The sequence below is a fragment of the Lynx canadensis genome, chromosome C1, assembly GCF_007474595.2.
Source record: "Lynx canadensis isolate LIC74 chromosome C1, mLynCan4.pri.v2, whole genome shotgun sequence".
Classification (NCBI taxonomy): domain Eukaryota; kingdom Metazoa; phylum Chordata; class Mammalia; order Carnivora; family Felidae; genus Lynx; species Lynx canadensis.
In genome coordinates, this window is record NC_044310.1 from 29815151 (window position 1) to 29836351 (window position 21201).

Below are 21201 nucleotides of genomic sequence, written 5' to 3' on the forward strand. Positions count from 1 at the left end.
GCTAAGGGGCCACCCCGGCGAGACCGCTCGAGGAACTGTGGGGGGACGCCGGGTGGGGGTGGGGGATGATGGGACCCCCGCGAGGGGCGGAGGCGGGGGCGGGGGCCTTCCCGAGGTTGCTTGGCGACCCGGCTCTCCGCCCAGACTGTTCCATTTCCTCAGCGGGAGGCGCCGGGGGCCGGAACGTGGCTGACGGGCCTCCAGAGCGGACCTCTTCCGGCTTTTCCCCCTCTGCCGGGCGGTGGCCAGGGCCCGTGACGTCACAGGAGGCGGGGCCAGCGCCGCTGCCGGGTGCTGAAGGCGCCATTGGAGCCGGCTTGGCTTGCGAGCTCCGCTGAGGAGCCGGAGGTTGGCCTGCAGTTGCCTCCGCGTCCGCTCCTGGTCCCTGGCCCCTCGGCGGCATGGCGTGCGGGGCGACGTTGAAGCGGCCCATGGAGTTCGAGGCGGCGCTGCTGAGCCCTGGTTCCCGAAGCGGAGGCGCTGCGCCCTCTGCCCGGCCCCACTCCGGGCCTCAGGCCCCCGGACGCCGAGCCGCCGCCACTGCTCCAGACGCAGACCCCACCGCCGACTCTGCAGCAGCCCGCCCCGCCCGGGAGCGAGCGGCGCCTTCCAACACCGGGTAACCTGCGCTGCGGGCTTGGCAGGAAGCCAGGCCCAGGCATTTTTTTTTTGGGGGGGGGGCGGCTCTGGGCGCTGGGCTCATTCACCCACAGACCCCCTCTTTGCCCTCGGAAACGGGAACTGGGGTGCGCTGGGCCTTGTCGCTTCCGGGGATGGGAGACATCGGGAGGGGTGGTGGGGCCACAGTGTCCGTTTTCGGTTTTCCTGGGGCTGGAGAGACTAGAGGGGTGGGCAGAGGAAGATGGGGATATCCCTGGCCGCTCTGGGCCCTTCCCGAGCGCGAAGCCCCTCCTGCCTTCGCTGCCCGGGCCTGCACAGAGCCGCCCAGCAGATCCAGTGGGCCATGGAAAATGGGATTCTCCTCACGAAGCCGGCCTTGAGGGTGGGGGTTGGGGGCGGGTTCTTGGGAAGGGGCCTGAGTGCGTGCTGTTCACTGTACTGTAGCTTGGAGGGAGACCTGATTTCCTGAAGTCTTTAGGGACCGGAGGCCGTCGCAGAAGTCATGGAATCCGATTTGAACCTATTTCTAAGGGACTGGCCGTTTTTTTTCTAATTGTATGGCTATTGTCTTGTACCATATATGGCTTGAAATCGGTAGGTCGTTAACTAGAATTTGTTTGAGAATCCTTAAACATACAGAGATTCCAGAAGCAGGAATTCAACTATCCGTAACAGAGGCTCTCTTTCAGTCAGGATTCCACATTGGACAGGGAAAGGGAAGAGCTAGTGTGACTGTAAAGTTAGGACAACCCCTCTCCTCCCCACCCCCACCATTGTGCAGGAATAGAGGGGAAAGTGCATCAGAATTAATATGTAGCAGTTTTAAAGGGCTCCCGGAGATGGGGGAGGGTCCTCAGAACTGGACTTGAGCAAAGTTACTTCTTTGTGTGTTTTCTATTCCTCAAGCATGAGCAAAACCTTAGGACCGCCTTAATATCATTCTTTCCTTACCCCTTTTCAGTTACCGATGCCTTTGGGCTTTATTTCCTTTTTCCTCTGCATCTCCATAATGCAGATTTCAGGCCCTCATCCTCTCACAAGATTCCTGCAGTTGCCAGGCAAGCTCTCCTAGACACTGCATCTCTCTCACGTTCACCTTTCTTTATCCTGGCATTCAAAGGATTTATCAGCTATGTCTTACCTAGACTTCAACACATTTTTTTTCCAAACTATGCTTTTGCTCTGTTTTAAGTCTTCCATCCATTACCTGACTATCCTTGCCCCACAAGGAACTCTGTTACACTTTAAATTCCCTGATCACTTACTATTTGGAAAGCCCTATGTACTGAAGGAGATAATGTTTGCAAAAGTTTTTTTGTGAAGAGTCCTTCAAAATCAGGAGACAAAAATGCCCACTTGAAGTGATACTTTTTGTTCTGCTGTTCCTACAGACACCAAGAATAGTCTGGATTTCTCTTCTGCAAAATAGAATTAATTTCTGGATCTCTCTTCTGCAAAATAGATTAATACTTGCCCTGTCTTCATGGATTTTATGCAAATATGTTATTTCTTCTAATACTACCCTTTAGACTAATTCTCCTGTAGTTCACATTACAGCAACTGTTTAGTAAATGATTATGGAATGCCTTTGGAAGCTTCAGTGTTGCAGAGTGCAGTAATGGGAGTCCATTTTTATCTTAAATTTTAGTTTTTGCATAGATCATGCAAACTACCTTCTTGGCAATTTATATTAAAATATCTTACTTAAAATATTTATTTGCAAAGATTGATCAGTTAAATTCCTTAATGCTCATTGGAGTATGGTTCTGTCATGAAAGAAAGTATGAATGATTGATTATATGATGCTTTGGCTTAAGTGAAAGATGCCTTCGGACTGAAAAGGAAGAATGGGGGAAGGAAATTTTAAGTTTGTTTATTTATTTTGAGAGAGACAGAGAGCATGTGGGAGGGGCCGAGAGAGAGGGAGAGAGAATCCCAAGCAGGCTCCTCACTGTCAGCATGAAGCCTGATGTGGGGCTTGAACTCAAGAACTGTGAGATCATGGCCTGAGCCAAAACCAAGAGTTGGACCCTTAACTGACTGAGCCACCCAAGCACTCCTGCTTCACTTTAAAGAAAAGATAAGTGTCATAGCACTTTTTGTGGAAAAGGCACATAAAATTAAGTTTTATTGCTTAAATGAGCTAGGTGGATACCAGACATAGGAGGGTGTTGCTAACCTGTAAACATGGAGTGAGTCTAGGTGCAGAGCAATTAATTGATCAAGACTTCAGAGTTGGAGAGTAAATATCCAGATTGAGGTAGCATTTTAGCCGGGTCTTTTTTTTTTAATGTTTATTCATTTTTGAGAGAGGACCTAGCATGAATGGGGGAGGAACAGAGAGAGGGACACAGAATCCGAAGCAGGCAGGCTCCAGGCTCTGAGCTCTCAGCACAGAGCCCAATGGGGACTTGAACCCGCAAGCCTTGAGATCTTGACCTGAGCTGAGGTTGGACGCTCAACCGACTGAGCCACCCAGGCGCCCCTCAGCTGGGTCTTGAATAATGTTGGGAAAAGAAAGATACCCACATTTCAAACAAAGGGAAACTGAGCAAAGGCCAGAAAATGTACAAATTAAGGATAATGTAATGCAACTGGGTTATAGTGGGAGATGGAACTGGAAACATAACTTGGGGCCAAGTCTTGGAAGGCATGGAATTCCATGATAAGAGTTTGGATTTTGGTCTGTAGCAGCTAGGAATCATTGTAGAATTTTGAGGATGGGCTTAGTCTGATATAACCTGGAAGCATAACCTCAAATAATAGGAGGCAAGAATTAAAGTTAACTATCCACTGTTTTTTTTTTTTTTTATGTTTATGTATTTTGAGAGAGAGAGAGAGAGAGAGAGAGAGAGAGAGAGAGAATCCCAAGCAGGCCCTGTGCTGTCAACACAGCCCGCTGCAGGCTCGATCTCATGAACTGTGACATCATGACCTGAGCCAAAATCAGCTGATGCTTAACTGACTAAGCCACCCAGATGTCCCTAAAGTTAACCATCCGCTGTTAAAAAGAAGTTTGCATTTTCTTTTTTTTTTAAGTGGCCTTCTTGGAGAGAAAATCACATCTACTTCCTTATTTTCTTCTCTGCATGCCATGTTTCAATTTTTGGATATGCTAGTCCTTTAACCAGCCTAAAAGTTGTATCTTTCCATTTCTTCACTTCGCCATACAGGAGGCACTTAGAGGTTTATCAAAGACCTTCTGTTCTCATGAGCATTGTCCTCATACTTGTCCTTTCTTGTTTCAAGTCTTCACAGTTCCTTACTCCTTGTATTGAATCTGGCAAGTATATGCTGGAGAATAATATGTTCTAAAGATGAAGTGAAATCTTAATAAATTCAGGGGACTTAAAATATGAACTTCATAGCATTTTTAAAGGAAAGTTTTGCTAATCCTACATTGTGTGTTTAGGCTAAGCGTTAGTGAATTTAGCCGCATGTAGAACTACTTCAAGTTTGTGTCAATTCCTAGGCTGTATGTACTGTCATTTGTTATTAGAAGATTATTAAAATCTTTGATTTTGATTTTCAAAACTTTATCAGGTAGGCATTTAACATTTATATTGAAGAACTAGGCTAAAGATCCTGAATGACTTTTCCAAGGTCATAGTCACATAGCTAGGAAGAAGCAAAATGGCATTATTAACACTTAATCTCATTTAAAAAATAAAATTATAGCAGAGTATACATTAGAATAACATGAGTAGTGTGGCGATATGATTTTCTGGGTTTTGTGTTTGATAAAGAGGCTTTATTATCTGGAAAGTGGATACATATTCTACCGCAAAAACGAAAAACTTGAAAACCACCTCCTTCCAGACTCTTTGTTGCCTCTAGGAATGTACTTGAAAGTGAATTTGTGTGTCCTGGATTCCCTTCAATAGCATTAGCAAATTTGGTTCAGGACTGCTTTGACTCAGAACAGTAATCTGAATCCTATCAAATATTGCCTCCTAGGATCAGAAAGTTCTTTTCTAAGCCCTGATCATCAATTCCAAGCAGTACATCTCAGGCCTTCCCATGGTCTGTGTCCGGGATTTCTGGTGTCCTCTCACCCAAAGATCTTGAGTCCCAATTGAGGCAAGAGTTTCATTTTTAGAAGGCCTGTGTAAGAGAATCCCTCTAATATGCTAGTTTGTAAAATTGTGCAGCTTAATGGAGATGAAAAGTAGCTCCTTGTTAGGTGAAGGATGAGTTTTTTTTTATTTTGCTGTAAGCTGTACTCGTTAATCCTAAAGCAAACAGATCTGGTCTTCACTGTCACAGGAAGACAAGCAAAGGGAACTATCTGGGAGGCTTATGCTAAAATAGCTGCTCTTCTATGTATTGTTAAAATAGCAGTAAGAGGGCATACTGTGGGAGTTCTAGGAGGAGTACTTTATTCAGTATCGACATTTTTCTTGCTAATATTAATAACATGGGGGAAGAGACAAGAAGTTTGAAGAAATGGCACAATAAAGTGAATGCTCAAAAAGTGTGTTTCTTTTTTATTAGAACAAATTTTTCAGAACATAAAACAAGAATATAGTCGTTATCAGAGGTGGAGACAATTAGAAGTTGTTCTTAATCAGAGTGAAGCTTGTACTTCGGAAAGTCAGCCTCATTCTACAGCACTCACAGCACCTAGTTCTCCAGGTAAGCGAGTATTAATGTGGACAGACCATTTAAGAGTTTGTAAATGGGGAAAAAAAACGGTAAATGCTACTTCAAATGATGGTTTCCTAATCCAGAATTGATTTCATCTAAAGCAATAAAATTGGTACAGCGTATGCACTATATTACTACTTATAAATAGTTTTGAAACCATAGAGTCATGAAATTGGAAAAAAAACCTTAGGTTGATTTGACAGTGCAGAAGTACCCTCTGTAACTGCAGTGTCTAATATCATAGTCATTACATTAGCCACATGTGGCTGTTTAGATTTTAGTTAATTAAAATTTAATAAAATTTTATCATGTAGTTTCTTGGATGCAGTAGCCACATTTCAAGTGCCGAGTAGCCACATGTAGTTCTAGTATTAGCACAACTATGGGACATTTCCATCACTGCACAAGTTTGTGTGACAGCACTGCCCTATAACATTGACAGGTGGTCAGAGAGGATGTGCTCAAAAATAGAATCTCAGGGTTGGAGAATCTTCATGGTCACATAGTTCAACCATCAGTCTTGCCTGCCATATCCCTGCAAATAGTTAACAGGCTAGTGTTCAAACATCTCCATTGGTGGTAAACTCTGTCCTTTTAACAGTAAAGGAGTTTTTCCTCACAAAGTATTCTACTTTTTAATAGTTCTGAGAGTTAAAGATTACCTTCATTAAAAATCGTCTCCTTACAGAACACAAATTGTGTTGACCAGGACCTAGGGAGAGAGAGGAATAAGAGGGGAAAAGCTTAATAGGTAATGGGTGTTTCTTTCGTGTGGTGGAGATAGTTTGAAACTAGATAAATGTTGTCCCAAAATTGTTACTAAATGACACTGAATTGTTCACTTTATAATGGTTCATTTTATGTGAATTTCACCTCAAATAATTTTTGTCTTATAACCCAAAGGTCCTCAGAACACCCTTTTAAATTGCTCTTGAATTTTCTTTTTCTTTTTTAATGTTTAATTATTTTTGAGAGAGACAGAGAGGGTGCAAGCCAGGGAGGGGCAGAGAGAGAGGGAGACACAGAATCTGAAGTAGGCTCAGGCTCTGAGCTGTCAGCACAGAACCTGACGTGGGGATCAAACCCACAAACCCCAAGATCATGACTTGAACCAAAGTTGGACGTTCAATGGACTGAGCTACCCAGGTGCCCCATGAGTGGTAGACCTTTCAGTGGTAATAGTTAGCAGGTCTGTCTTTAATTTTCTTTTGAGATTTTAGTAATAGAATTTTGAAGTAATAGAATATGTTATGGGTGCAGAAAAACAATACAGTGATGCCTGGGTAGAACTTTTGGTCAGGTTTCATTTGTAGAGAAGAAATTTTGGTTTTGGTTTAAGTAAAAACGACTTGTTTCAGAGTGTTAAATGGCTCATAGATTAAGTGGGCTGAAGAAACTGATTCTAGGCAAAACTCATAACTGGGCTACCAAAGGAGCTGCTGTTTTTCCCAGGATCAGGAACCCAATTTCCATGTTTTCTAGCATTCCAGTGGATGTTTTGGTTTCTAACTCCATCTTAAGAACATTTCACTCTTCTCTTCCTAGATTCAAAAGGGATCAAGGATGAGATATGTAGTGCTTAACTGTCTCCTTCATTCATACTTCAGTGACTTTGCTAACATTTTTTCATAGTGGGCAAGTCACTTGGTCTCCTAAGCATCAGACTCCTAGCCATTTCTTTTCAGAGTCACCTGTAGAACTTAAAAGGTAGCCAGGCCCTAACCCAGAATTAAATCAGAACGTGTATCTTTTTGTAAATTCTATAGGTAATTATGATGCACTGCCTCACTTAAACAGAGGTCTAGATAATCTCCAAGGGTTTGGGTAGCTCTGTGAATCTGCTTTCTCTAATCCAGAGTAGAGGCTTTATATCAACTTTTCGTTCTTGTTCTTTACCAAGTGAGCATTGAATATGGGCTTACATTGTTCCTCCTGCTTCTCAATTCACCTTTGGCCTTACTTTGTAAAACTAATGGCAGAAGTTCAGAGAATTTTATGAAAATATTCCATGTAGAGTTGTGAAAAAAACATTTTTCTAAACAGTTTTGTACCTTAGGACTGTTGCATAAAGTTATTAAGTCTGAGCCTTAGAACTAGAGTGTACTGTTGAGACTGGATTTGTCTTGGGGCACCCAGCTGGATCAGTCGGTAGAGCATGCAACTTTTATTCTTGGGGTTGAGTTTGAGCTTCACATTGGATGTAGAGATTACTTAAAATCTTACAAAAAAGAAACAAAACTAGGTGTGTCTTTTGGCCAGGTACTCCTGGATGAAGAAGGACCAGCCCACTTTTACCCTCCGACAAGTTGGAATAATATGTGAGCGTCTCTTAAAAGACTACGAAGATAAAATTCGGGAGGAGTATGAGCAAATCCTCAATACCAAACTAGCAGGTAGGCTGAGGTAGCGGCTATGCCATTGTTAATAGGGTTCAGTAAATAAGGTTCAGTTAAATGGTAACTTAGAAAAAGAGCTGGACCTCATGTAAGAAGGTTTAATGAGTTGTGAATATTGTTACTCTCTGGTGATTCTAAACATTTCATTTATACTTTTATGGAAAGGCTTTCATTTATATTCTTTTTTTTTTTTTTTTTTTTTTTTTTTTTTTTTTTTAACGTTTATTTTTTTTGAGACAGAGAGAGACAGAGCATGAACGGGGGAGGGTCAGAGAGAGGGAGACACAGAATCTGAAACAGCTCCGGGCTCTGAGCTGCAGCACAGGGGCCCAATGCGGGGCTCGAACTCACGGACCGAGAGATCGTGACCTGAGCTGAAGTCGGCGCTCAAACCGACTGAGCCACCCAGGCGCCCCTCACTTTATATTTCTGAAATGAGGAAAACTTAAGTCTTTTTTCTGAAAATTTTCCATGTAAATAAAGGTGTGTTAGTAGATTATTTGGGTTAACATACCTTACAGGTGGTTGGGAGGAGGAGTGGAGTATAGTCCGGTTATTCAGACTTCGGTGGGAGTCACTTGGTGGATGTGGGAAGTCAGGACATCCTGTGATTCCGAGGTACATTAGAGTCGAAGTTTGGAAAGAAAGCATAGCTCAGGTTAGAACAAAGGAGTTGATAGTGATGTCAACAAGTAGAGCCTTTTGTGAAAGGAAGAGATCTGAATCAGGAATACAAAGTAATACCCATGTAGTGAAAGGGGACAGTGTTGTGATCAGAGAGGTTTTAGGCAACAACTTCTTCCTGTAACAGTATTATTTCCTAATCTGGTGACCTATACCACATGGTTCCTCAGAATGTTAGAAACTCTGCCTTATATTGAGAACTGTTAAACCAACTGTTGGTTTAACAACAAAGTTAAATGGGTTTCTTTATAGTTGAACTTCTTTGATCCTTTAATATACTAATAATGTATATTAGAAGCAGCTCCAATATATCATTTCCCTTCTGCCCTCACCCCCAAATCGTTCAGTTGACTCTGAGTCACTTCTCTGTTCATGGAGTTCCCCTTATTTTTTTTTAATTAAATTAATTAATTTTTAAAAGTTTATTTTTATTTTGAGAGAGTGAGAGAGCACATGCATAAGCAGCAGAGGAGCAGAGAGAATCCCAAGCAGTCTCCATGTGGTCAGTGTGGAGCCTGACATGGGGCTCTATCTCACAAACTGAGATCATGACCTGAGTTGAAATCAAGAGTCGGACTATATAGATGATTAGTGACCAAATGTAGGAGCCAGAGATTTGGCTCTGGGATCTAAGAGGAAGTAACACACCTCAGTGGCTGTTACACAAAGGAGAGTCTGAGAGAGTAGATAACTTAAACTGGGAAGCTAGCTGTGATCCTGACATTTGATTCTTGAAAAACCAGGGAGAATTTATTGTTATAGTATATACTGTCTTTCCCCTTACAGAACAATATGAATCTTTTGTGAAATTCACACATGATCAGATTATGCGACGATATGGGACAAGGCCAACAAGCTGTAAGTATTGCCAAGTTTTTCTTTGAATTTTCCAAGACTTCCAGGAGCAAGATCTTGATACTGAATACCTTGTCTCCTGAGAGCAAAACCCCTGTGAAGCTAAATATTAACTAACATTAAAAAAAGAAAATGTCTAGCACTGTGTAAAGCCCTTTAAATCCTCATGGAGTTTATTTAATATACAGTAAGGGTGGAACTGTCATTAGCCCCATTTTATAGGTAAGGATAACACTTAAAGAGGTTAAATAATTTGTTCAAGCTCATAAAGCTAGTAGTTCAGCCAGGATTGAAACCTAGGTAGTCTCACTGCAATGCCAATTTGTGTGATACCTGGCTTTCCCTGCAGAAAGATAGTTTGAATTGTTAATTTATGGAAGTTAGTTCCTTAAGCTAGCTTATCAAGTGTGTGGTCAGAATTTCTTAATTCTAGACATCTTGGAACTACTGGTTACTCAAAGCAAATAAAGTAATAAATAGCTGTATATCTAAACTGAAGCTGAGTCAGGTTTCTTAAATTCTGGAAAACTTAGGACCTTTTAAGTGTTGACTTGTGTCTTCGTGCCGTTTATCACATTTCCCATTGGTTAATTTTTTTAAAAAGCATGACACTATATTTTTAGTTTTCTTAAACTCTTTTGTTTTTATTCCTAATTTATAGATGTGTCCTGAAGCTTTCTTGCATATCTGGGTACCAGGTTTGACCTCAAGAGATGCTGCTGTACACTTTTTGCAACTGGTTTGGTATCACATTTCAGCTCCAACTTTGCATCCTGAGAACACTTAAACGTTTCTGCAGGTCCATTTTATACAACTTGAAAGACCTTAAAACTTTCTGGTTGCCACAAGCATATCTTCTTTTCTGCTCATCCAATAAACAGCTGTGCCCTACTGTGATAGATTTTCCAAACAAAATACCTGGAGCAGCAGTTTAGCAAAATATGCCCTCACTGGCACTCAGCAAATGGAGATTCCCCAAGCACAGTTCTGTAAGAAGTGTGTGTGTGAGTGTGTGAGTGTGTGTATGTGTGTGTGGTGTGAGTGGTGTGTGTGGTATTTTAAGTTATTATTTGTATTGTGCAAATTTTTTGATCTTGGGGATTCTGGCTGTGAATTTGATGCACGACAATTATGGTTAAAAACATTGCTTGGTCTACAGAAGATCATTAATGTTTTGGTGACCATATAAGTTGTAATGGTGGATTGTTTTATGTGTAGGTATTATTGTTAAATACAGGGACTCTGTTTCCAGGCACAGAATATGAATCATAAGTTAGGATGGACATTAGATGTGATTATGATGATATAGCAGAGGTCTGTGGTCCTAGGTCTACAAATGCGTGGTGAGGAATTAGGACAAACTGGAGACGGGCCATTTGACATGTGGACTCTGCCCAGCCGTGTTGAAAAATATTGACTCCAAGCCTTAAAATACCCACATGGAGTCTGTGCTCACCTCATTCACACAGAGAGCTCCCTGGACACTGAACCTCTAAAAAGAAAAAGTCTCCCCTGGAGCAGGAGCATCAGGGTTTTCTTGGGAGCACGACACAGGTGAGCGCGGGGCTGGGCCAGCCCCTGGTGGCACTGCTACTTGGGAGGAGCCGCTTCGCCTTTGAATCGGTATTACAAACAGAATTAGGATCCTTTGGTCAGGTTCCCCCAAATTCTTTTTAGGAGGTGACCACGTTCAACTGCTTGAGCTTTGTTTTGGCAACCCCCTGCCCAAAGTTGCTTACAGACTGTTCTTCACCTTGTTCCGAGACCGAGGAACAGAAAGTAGCCTCTGTTTTGAGGAGGTGGAAGTTAAGTATACATTTATTTTTTACTGTGACTTGTTCAGGACCACATTTTACAAAATGCCTTGTTTCCTTTATCATTGTTTCTGGAAAGGAGAGTTCTATTAAAATTGTTTTAGTTTGAATATAGAATAGTTTTATTAATTAGGGCTTATTTTGAAAAATTCTGAGTTTAATTCAAATGTACGCCAGTACCTTCCAAAGTAAGGTAATATTCAGAGACAGTCGTTCTGATCAGATGGCTTAGAGAAATTCTGGAATATCATATTCGAAGATTCCTTATTAATGAATGTCTTTGATTAAATCTAACCAAAAACTGCAACATTATTCTTTGTACATTTTCATTATATAGTGTTAACAAGCTTAGTTGCAAACAAATAAAATACTTAAGCTATTTGTTTACCTTGCCTTCTTAATATTGTCATAATGTTTATTAAAATAATTTATGTGAGGCTGCTATAGCCATTTCCCCAGTAAAACATTACATTTAAGATTTATAGACTTTTTAAAAAGCCCATTAGTGATCTTTTAATAATTAAAGCACTATTTTACTTCATATTTGAAGGGTAGTTTGTTTCATCTCTTCTTTTTCCAGGGTAGTTACTTGTTCCTGGAAGAGGAGCATAGCAGTGGCTGTCATGGGAGTGGCCTTACAGTGGGATAGTCACACCAAAACAAGGGTAGGGCAGCCTTGGGAGCCATGAAAAGTCCTGAAAGGAGGATCAGGAATAGGGAATACTGCTGCACTGAAGTATGTTACAGAATCAGTGTAATCAGTGACATGCTTGCTCGCTCACTGTTGCAAGTGTCAGCCCCGTTCCCACTAAATACTTCTGGCTGGGGGTAGGGGTAAGTTTCTATAAGGAAACTGATAGACACTCTCACTGCACCCAGTGTTGTTAGGCTGTTACAGTATGGTTGCCCTTTGGGGCCATAGGGTAAGACCACCATGGCTGGGTTTTAGAATCTCCTCAAAAGGGACTAGACATGTTTGTTTAGTGTTTTATCCAGAGAAGAGACAGTTCCTAGGACAGAAAATGAGGACCTAATGTAGGCCTTAGAGTAGCAAAAGGAGTTTTTCTCCAGAGCTTGATTTCTAGAGCTTATTAAACACGGGCGTTGCCAGGTAGGGAAGCGTCTTTGTCCCATGGAGGTAGGTCAGTGTCCAGGGAAGAAGTTGATCTACAGAGATCTCTAACAATGGGCCAAGACCTGTGGTCTCAGAACAGCCATATCTACTGAGCTAGTTAAAATTTTTGGTTTTAATTCCATTTGTTACCTTCTTTTGGTAAAATCTTAAGCTGAAGGGGAATGAAAGGAGTAAGTGTTCATGCTTAGGTCAGAGGAGTACAGGGGAGATGAAGGTTCCCGAGATGGAGATGACGTTAAGAGCTCCCCAAGGAGAACAATATCAGGGAGTATAAGAATTTGGGCCAGCCTCTCAAACGTGGTGAATCTTCTCTGCCCGCCAGGGAGGATTGGTTGGCTTGTGTAGTAGTTAAAGAATGGCCTTTGGATGTGTGTAGCCCTAGAGTTTTAGTTTGTTACGTCAGCCTTGCCAAGCTACTGAACTTTGTGAGCCATAGTTTTCTTGTCTGCAAAATGAGGGTTAATTGTATGTACATCATTGGGTTTTGTTTTCAAATGCGAGATTAAATTAAATAGCCCATGTGAAAAAAGTAGCCACAGCCTGGGACACAAAATATGCATTTGAAACTGTTAATAGCAGGTTTCTTTACAGTGGTCTTCATCAGATCTGAAGGCCAAACCTTCCTTTCTGCAGCAGCAATTCTCAACTTTCCAGTATGAATAAATAGCCCTTTGTTAACCTCAAAATATCACATTCTCTAATTAGAATTTGTACTTTTAAGTGTTTGACTAAGAAAACAATAAAGATGAATGACAAATGAATTCAGTAATGCCTTGCGGTGAATCTGTATTTTGTTATTCACTATAGCAGGGGTCAGCAAACTAAGGCCTGTTTTTGTGAAAAAGTTTTACTGAAATACTGCCACACCTATTTGTTTGCATCTGTGGCTGCTTTTCACAGTTTGCAACTCCAGAAACAGTATGGGCCACAGAGTTGAAAATACTTTCTCTGGCTCTTCACAAAAGTTTGTGGGCCCTTGCAACTGTAGCACTGATACACATTTGAAAAGCTCACAAACAAGGCAAACTTGGTGCATCATGGATTGGTGGACCAGTACCTTAATTTGTTACCTCTAGGGAGTTACACCTCAGGTTGTGGCATGATTTTTTTTTTAAAAAAAGTCTCTGCTTACAAATGATTGCTAAAGTGAATATCTTAACAGAAAAAGCTAATGAGTTTTCAAAGCAAGGATTCTCAAAGATGGGGACAGGGAACATGCTATTGGGGTGGATGCTTAGGATGACTTTTATTTTTAGCATAGTTAATTTTGAAATTGAGATACAAATGTGGTGTAGGAATTTTATGTTTATCAGAAGATAGCATAGGTTAAAAATTGTTAAGTGTTGTTCTTAAGGAACAGTGACTTGATTGCTGCCCTAGTGATTATTTCCTTGAAAATGGCTTCAGAGAATGCTATAGTCTACAGGTACAGTTAAACTGGACCTTGAATAATGTTGACACCTTCAGGAAGAAAGCATGTTTACTTAGGAAAAATCTCCAGCTACTCACCCCAAATGATACTTTCAAATAATTAGCACTTCATTGTAGGGAGGATTGGAAAATTACCTAAATTTGTCTAAAATTTAAGTACCTGAAGTCTTAATGGTCTCTTGTTTTTACTGATTGTTGCTCATAGTGTCTTGTCTCTACATGTGCCAGGTTATCTATGAGCTGAATACTATATTTGAACAATTAATTATAGGAATAAACAGGATAAGATGAGGCATCTACCTCTAGAAGGATTTCTGGTTGCCTTTACCTGGGAATATTACCAAACCTTAATTCATACTGAAAGCTGGAGGTTCCCTAGATCATCCAGATGGCACACAACCAGGTCTCAAGTCAGTGTGAAGACCGATTTACTTTTGTTTCACCTGTATCTTAAAAGTGTAATACTTTGAAATCCCAGTCTGTGATGGGGGTTCCCACCTTTAGCTGGTCTTAGGTTTTGATTTTGTCCCCTTCAGTCCATGAGGCTTCTGAAAGTACAGTGCAGGTATCCAGGGGCGTCTTCTAGATTGACAGATGCCTTAATAGAAAGCACAGCTTTGAGTTGTAAGCTTTCTGGGTTTTCAGGTTTTGGCTCAGTAATTCTTTATTACCTAGTTAGCCTTTTTTATGCTTTTAAGAAAATAATTTTTATATTTCAATTGCTTTTTAGTTGGTCTTAGCAATAGGCTAATCCAAACTTCCTGATGCTCAATTTCTGGAAGTGCAAGTTCCTGTGTTTTTTGTCTCCTCAGAGCTTTGGTGAAGGTGCTTAATGTAGCTTGGTACCCAACATGCCTTCATGTTAATGGAAGATAAGTAGGGAAAGACATGTTTATACTGGCTTTGAGTGTTTTTCCAATCCTTCGTTAAGCATTACGGTTGTCTTCTAAGTTCTTTATTTGTGAAGGGCAGATATTTGAGTTTTTAAAGACCGACAGGTTTTGTAAGTAGCCCTAGTCGGTCTTATATCCACAATACCTGGTATGGAATTAATATACATAAATGACTTAGGCATTCGGATCTTGACCTCCGAGAGTCAGAGTCTAGCAAGGAATGTAAGGCAAGGTAAAAGTTGCTAAGTGTTGTGTGAATGATACAGATAATGGACTAAGGAAAGGAAGAGATGGTTCTAAGTAATAGGTATCAGAGAAGTTTTCATTTGGGGAGGTAGAGCTGGAGCAAGTTTTCAAAGGATGAATAAAGCTCAGGCAAAAGTAGGAATTGGGGGCTTGAAATGAGCAAAGGCTGGGTGGTGGGAACTCATGGTGGTATGCAGTGAGGACATTCTTGTTTAGTCGAAGTAGAAAACTTGTGGATCCCAGGAAGAGAGCTTGAAGCTAGGTAGTAGGGGCTAGATAATGAAGGGTTTTGACTAGTAGGCATTTAGCCGTTAATCTGTGGGAATCTGGAGAGTTTGGGGGAAACTAATTCAGGAGTAAATATAAGACAGAAGGGCAAATACCAAACTAGAGAACAGGTTGACCAGTTAAAGAGCCTTTTTTTGGTCTAGAGATAACAAAGGCCTATACATTGATTGGGAAGGATGATTAAACATGGCTCTGGTTTTGCCTGGCTAAGAAGAGCATGGTCCTGGGGTGCCTGGGTGCTTGGTTGGTTAAGCATTTGATTTCGGCTCAGGTCGTGATCAATCTCATGATTCATGAGTTTGAACCCCACATTGAGGTCTGCACTGACAGTGCAGAGCCTGCTTGGGATTCTCTCTCTGCCCCTCTCATGCTTGCATGCCTGTTCTCTCTCTCTCTCTCTCTCTCTCTCTCTCTCTCTCTCTCTGTCAAAATGAATATATAACTTAAAAAGAAGAGCATGATCCTTATGAAGGATCTGTCTAGTCTCATTTTCCCTCTTCACAGAGACAGACTTTGAAAAGATCCTTTTTCTTTTGGTTTGGCTTGTCTTTGCCCCTCGCTTAGCTAATCCAGCCCAGTTCCATAACTGCTGCTGTGGGGTTTTTTTGTTTGCATAGATTCTCTTAAATCTATCTCGTAAAAGCACTTTACATGGATTATTGAGAAATTTTCCTGAAAATGTCCCCTGCACCAACTCAGTCTGTCATTTTTAATGGTGCTCCCATTCCATTGCCTGGAATTAAAGCCCTTCTTACTTGACAATTACCCACTCAAGTGGCAGTTGTCTTTCTGCCCCCTTCTTCAAGGCAGAGTTACCTGTTCATTTGATAAATGTTAATCGAGCACCTACTATTTGGCAAGTACTGTTCTGGGCACCAGGAATATACCACTGAGCTGGACAGACAAGGTTCCTGTCTTGTGCTTATATTCTTATGAGGTAAAACAGGCAAACTAGTAAAAAAGTTAATCCAAGATTTAAAAGTGTTTAGGGGTGCCTGGGTGGCTCAGTTGGTTAAGTGGCCAACTCTTGATTTCAGCTCAGGTCATGATCTCAGTTTGTGGGTTTGAGCCCTGCATTGGGCTCTGTGCTCACAGCACATAGCCTGCTTCGGGTTCTCTGTCTTCCTGTCTCTACCCCTTCCCACCCCTCTCTCTCAAAAATAAATAAATGTTTAAATAATAATAAAGTGTTCAAAGAAATAAAACGGTAATGTGAGTAACTAGGTCCCTAAGTTGGATTGTAAGGAAGTTCTAAGGAGGTGTACTCTTACATAGTACTTCATTTCAGCACTTCATTTTATGCCTTTATAAAGCTGTATAATGCATTTATTTGTCTACATGACTCTTTCACTATATTGAGCAGTTATCAGCACCTTGACCTCTCTCTGTTCGTGGCTTTTTTCTTTAAGATTTATTTTTATTTTTAAGTTATCTCCACACCCAGCGTGGGTGTTGGATTCACAACCCTGAGAGTAAGAGCCAGCCAGGTGCTTTATTCTTGGCTCTTAAATGATGAGTGACTAAATGATGTGGCTACTCTCCTTCCCTTTTCCAGTCAATCAGTACACTACCTGAAACTCTTCTTTGACTCTCAGATCAAGTAATTTTAAGCCTTTGGTAGGTTCTGTCTCTGCAGCCAGGATTACGAGAGATGTAGTCCTTACCCTAGAAAAGCTCACAGTCTATGGGAAGAAATGTGATAAACTTGCTTTCATAAGTGTCGTGCATCTGGACAGAGAGATCAGGGTGTTTCCTGGGGAAGACTACTCAGCTGCCCTGGCAGGTTCCCTCCAGGTAGTTTACCCTGATCTGTACTCAGGAAGGCTGACTCACTAATAAATCTGTATTGGTCTATAAAACCAGTCTCCAGTGTGTTCATTTATTTTTATTTTAAGTCTGCTCTGTGTCCTATGTGGGGCTTGAAGTTATGACCCTCAGAACAAGAGTCTCCTGTTCTACCGAATGAGCCAGCAACGCACCCCTCCAGTGTGTTAACTTACGATGATAAATACGTCAGGTACAGTAGACTACTGCCATTGGCCTTAACAGTGTGGTTTCTTCATGCAATCATACCACTTGGGAAACCTAAAGTCAAGGGGCAGCTTTACGTGTCCGAATGAGGGGAGTTAATTCTAGTGATGGAATGTTTGCCAATATTAAGTTACACCTATCACCATGAACCTGGCACAGCCATCCCATTTAAAGTTATGCTTCATTAGTTCCTGGTCCTGTTGCATCTTCAATTTGGTATCTTCTCCACCCTCAGTCCACACATTCATTTTTAGTTCTAAATGATCCCTCTGGTTTCCAGTATATTCCAAGCCATCCTACGCTTTATTTTTTGTAGTAATCGCTACACCCAAGGTTGGACTTGAACTCACAATGCCCAGATCGAGTCACATGCTCCACCCACTAAGCCAGCAAGCCTCTGTGTATTGGCGCTTTTGTATCTATCACATAGCTGGGGGCTTCAGGGTGAGAGTGGGGGAGAGTTTCCCAACCGTCTTCCCCAACTGTAGCAGTGGTATCAGATACAGGCCTGAAGTTCCCAATGTAGTTCCCAATGTTCGAAGAGTAGTGTTAAAGCTTTTCTCGGATTATGACTAAGGGGTGATACCGGGGGCTTAGATTAGGTCATCAAGCCATTCTCATGCGATGAAATTGGGAGCAAGGCTCTACTAGGTCAGAACAAATAGCCGTGATCGCCCCGGCGAACGCCTAGTCGTATTTCACTGGGTCTCTGCGCCTCGGCTTCCGGAACACCAAATGGAAGAACTGGACTGCTCAGGCTTCTGCACATAAAGTTCTTTGACGTCGTCCTAAAATCACACTTCCCCGAAACACAATCCGCAGAGCAAGTTAAAGGGAAGGAAAACCGAGCACCTAACAGAAGCGACCACGGACCCCTACAGAGAAAATACGTCACTTACAACGTAAAGCGAAAGAATCCTGGAGGGCGCACGTACTCACCATAGCAACGGCGCAGGCTCAATTCTGGCGTGGGATTTCTGGGAGTTGTAGTTTTCCAATGTATGCCGTGTATACAGGAAGACCTGTCACAGGCACCCTCGCGCGCGCGGTGCTGTTACAGAGGTATATGCGTGGTCCAGTGCAGGGGGCCGGCGTATAAACAGTCAACAGTATCTGCAGTGGAAGTCTACAGGGCTAGCGGGACTTCAAGAAAGTCCTAGTAAATGCCTGAGGAATTCGGGAAGCTTTCACTAGAAAACGCTGGAGGGGCGCATGGGTGGCCGGCTTCAGCTCAAGTCATGATCTCATGGTTCCTAAGTTCGAGACCCACACATCGGGCTCTGTGCTGACATTTCAGAGCCTGGAGCCTGCTTCAGATTCTGTGTCTCCCTCTCTCTCTCTCTCTCTTTCTGCCCCTCTCCCGCCTGCACTCTCCCACTCTCTCTCTCTCTTAAAAAAAAAGAAAAAAATACACTTAGAAAAGAAAAAAAGAAAATGTTCGCTAAATGGTCTGGGCAGATTAGGCATTCACCTGGGAGGCAGTGGGTAGGTGGCAGCGAGCTGGTGGAATTGTTCCAGGCAGAAGAAACTGCTCCTACAAGGTTTGGAAGAAAGAGCAATTCTAGATGGCTGAGAATACGAGGAGGTTGAAAAGCAATTGTATCTGAGGATTTAGAAATGGGAAGAAATCATCGAGGGATCTTGAATGCCAAACCCAGTAATTTGAACATTTTCTTGAATACAATTACACCTCACACACAACCCAAGCAGTATGAATGTCCCCGTACTTCGCGTTCTCCCTTGTTTTGTCCATCTTTATCACTTGCTACATCATTCTGTGTCTTAGTCCCAAGAACTCAGTAAGGCCCACAGTATATGATATGAGCTCAGGAAGTATCTTTGAATGATCAGTTTTGAGTTTTAGAAAAGCAACTGGCAGCAATAAGGAGAGTGGGTAAGAAGGGAGAAAGGCTGGATGTAAAAAACCATCAGAGTTCCAAGTAAATTTTTTTCCCCACCTTCAAATTTCCCTCTATCCATGGGTTGAAATCTGGCACATCAAGCCATTTCCAATGTGGGTCTCGTTTGGCCCCAGCACTTAAAAAAAATTAGTTGCCCTGCAGTTTAAAAGTGGTCGGTTTCAGTGCGCCTGGGTGGCTCAGTCGGTTAAGCGTCTAACTCTTGATTTCCACTTAGGTCGTGAATTCACAATTTGTGGGATTGAGCCCCGAGACAGGCTTTGCGCTGACAGTGGGGAGCCTGCTTGCAATTCTCTCTCCTCTCTCTTTGCCCCTCCCCTGCTAGCACATGAGCACTTTCTCTCTCAGAATAAATAAACATTTAAAAATAAATAAAAGTGGTAGGTTTCCAGGGCACCTGGGTGGCTCAGTTAGTTAAATGTCCAAAGCTTGATTTCGGCTCAGGTCATGACCTCACAGTTCATGAGTTTGAGCCCGGCAGTGGGCTCCATGCTGACAGTACAGAGCCTGCTTTGGATTCTCTCTCTCCCTCTCTGTCTTCCCATCCCCACTCTCTTTCTCTCTCTCTCTCAAAATATATAAATAAACTTAACAAAGTGGTAGGTTTCACATTTAAACAATAAAAGATTTCTGGCTTCTCTTGAAAAAGTTGAAGATTTGACAATTTGGAGCCCTGATATTTTCAACAGCTATAGGACGGAGCAGAGTAGCTGCAGCTGCCTTCAGACAGGACAGACCCTCTCCAGTTCGTCACATTCCACACCACTCTTTCCATCAGTCAAACTGAAGCCAAATACCAGTTGCCATTTTCTATGGTGCTTCTGTTTTTATTTCCTTATAGTGCACTTTTGTTTGGCCTTGGAGGTATTTGAGTGACCCATCTTTGTACTAATCCTGCCTGGTATCCGAGGAGTGATACAATGAAATTAGTATTTTAGAAACATTCAGTGCAAAACAGATTGAAGTGAGGAGCTGCAAGGCAGAGAGGAAGAAATAAATTAGCAACCTGTTGAAGGAGTATTTGAATTAACGGCCAGTAATTAATGAAAGATTGGATGAAAGTTGAGGCAAAGGCAAAATACAACTTCAGAGTTTCCTGTCTGAATGACCAGGAAGATGCCACCAATATAAAAAGAAAGTGAAGAAGTGGAAAGTGGGGTGGCTATCAGTAGCATCTTGCTATCTCCACTATTTTCTGGGCAAGGGCCACGAATGAATTCTATAATCTTCCAGTATTCTGCTGGACATGCGTTAGGTGCTCAGGAGATTCCAGTTGAATTGAAACTCTGATCTCAGTTGGGGGGGATATATATATCTGATGGGCTAGGGGGAGCAGAGGGAGAATTGGAATGCTTGAAAGAAACCAATTAAGTTGTGAGACTTTAGGAATTTTCTCTAGAGTGGGTACTCCTGGGACTTGGAGGCAGTTCACCTGTTTTGGGGAAAAACTTATGCCAAAATCCTGAAGCAGAGCAAGAATTTGGTATGTAGAAATGGAGACAGGGTGGGAATAGTGTCATTCCAGGGGAAAGGGGGGAAAAATCAGAGACTGGGTGGCAGAACTTTTCCAAGAATACAATGGAACAGCAAGCTCTTGGGTGGGGGATTAAGCAGAGGATTTTGGACAATGAGGCTGGGAAGGGTGGAAGGCTTGACTTCTTTAAATGTTTTTGAAAGCACATCACTTAAAATGAGAATAAATATTCAGCCCAAACCTCAGACACTTATTTTTTAAGTTACTTATATGTACAACTGCAGTAATGTTATGTACTTTATAAAGATTAACATCAAAAAATAGAAATTAAAGGGGCATCTGGCTGTCTTAGTTGATGGAGCATTGGGACTCTTGATCTCAGAGTCATGACTCCCACTTCAGGCATGGAGTTTATGTAATAAGTATATTAAAAAATAGAAATTAAAATGATTAGATTAAAAAAGTATTTGAGTATTTCTTCCCTCCCACCTGGTGTATCATATCACACACACCACTTCCAAGGCCCTGCTGTAATCAGAGAGCCACTGGATGTTCTGAAACACAGGAGGGGCACAGTCTCTTTCACTTTCTTGAATCTGCAAACTTTATTTATTTTTAATTTTTTAAAAAAATTTTTAACGTTTATTCATTTTTGAGAGACAGAGGGAGACAGAGCATGAGCGGGGAAGGGGCAAAGAAAGGGAGACACAGAATCTGAAGCAGGCTCCAGGCTCTGAGGTATCAGCACAGAGCCCAACACCGGGCTG

The 21201-nt window shown here is 42.0% G+C and overlaps 1 protein-coding gene across 1 annotated transcript; it reads left to right on the plus strand.

Annotated features, from left to right (window-relative positions):
- The first annotated feature begins 288 nt into the window (after positions 1–288).
- Positions 289–12913, plus strand: AKIRIN1 (akirin 1). The gene is given in 7 exon segments (XM_030324826.1): positions 289–462; positions 465–482; positions 485–619; positions 5116–5272; positions 7528–7661; positions 9135–9206; positions 9865–12913. Coding segments are annotated over 7 exon segments (588 nt in total). The 5' UTR covers positions 289–401; the 3' UTR covers positions 9876–12913.
- The last annotated feature ends 8288 nt before the right edge of the window (positions 12914–21201 follow it).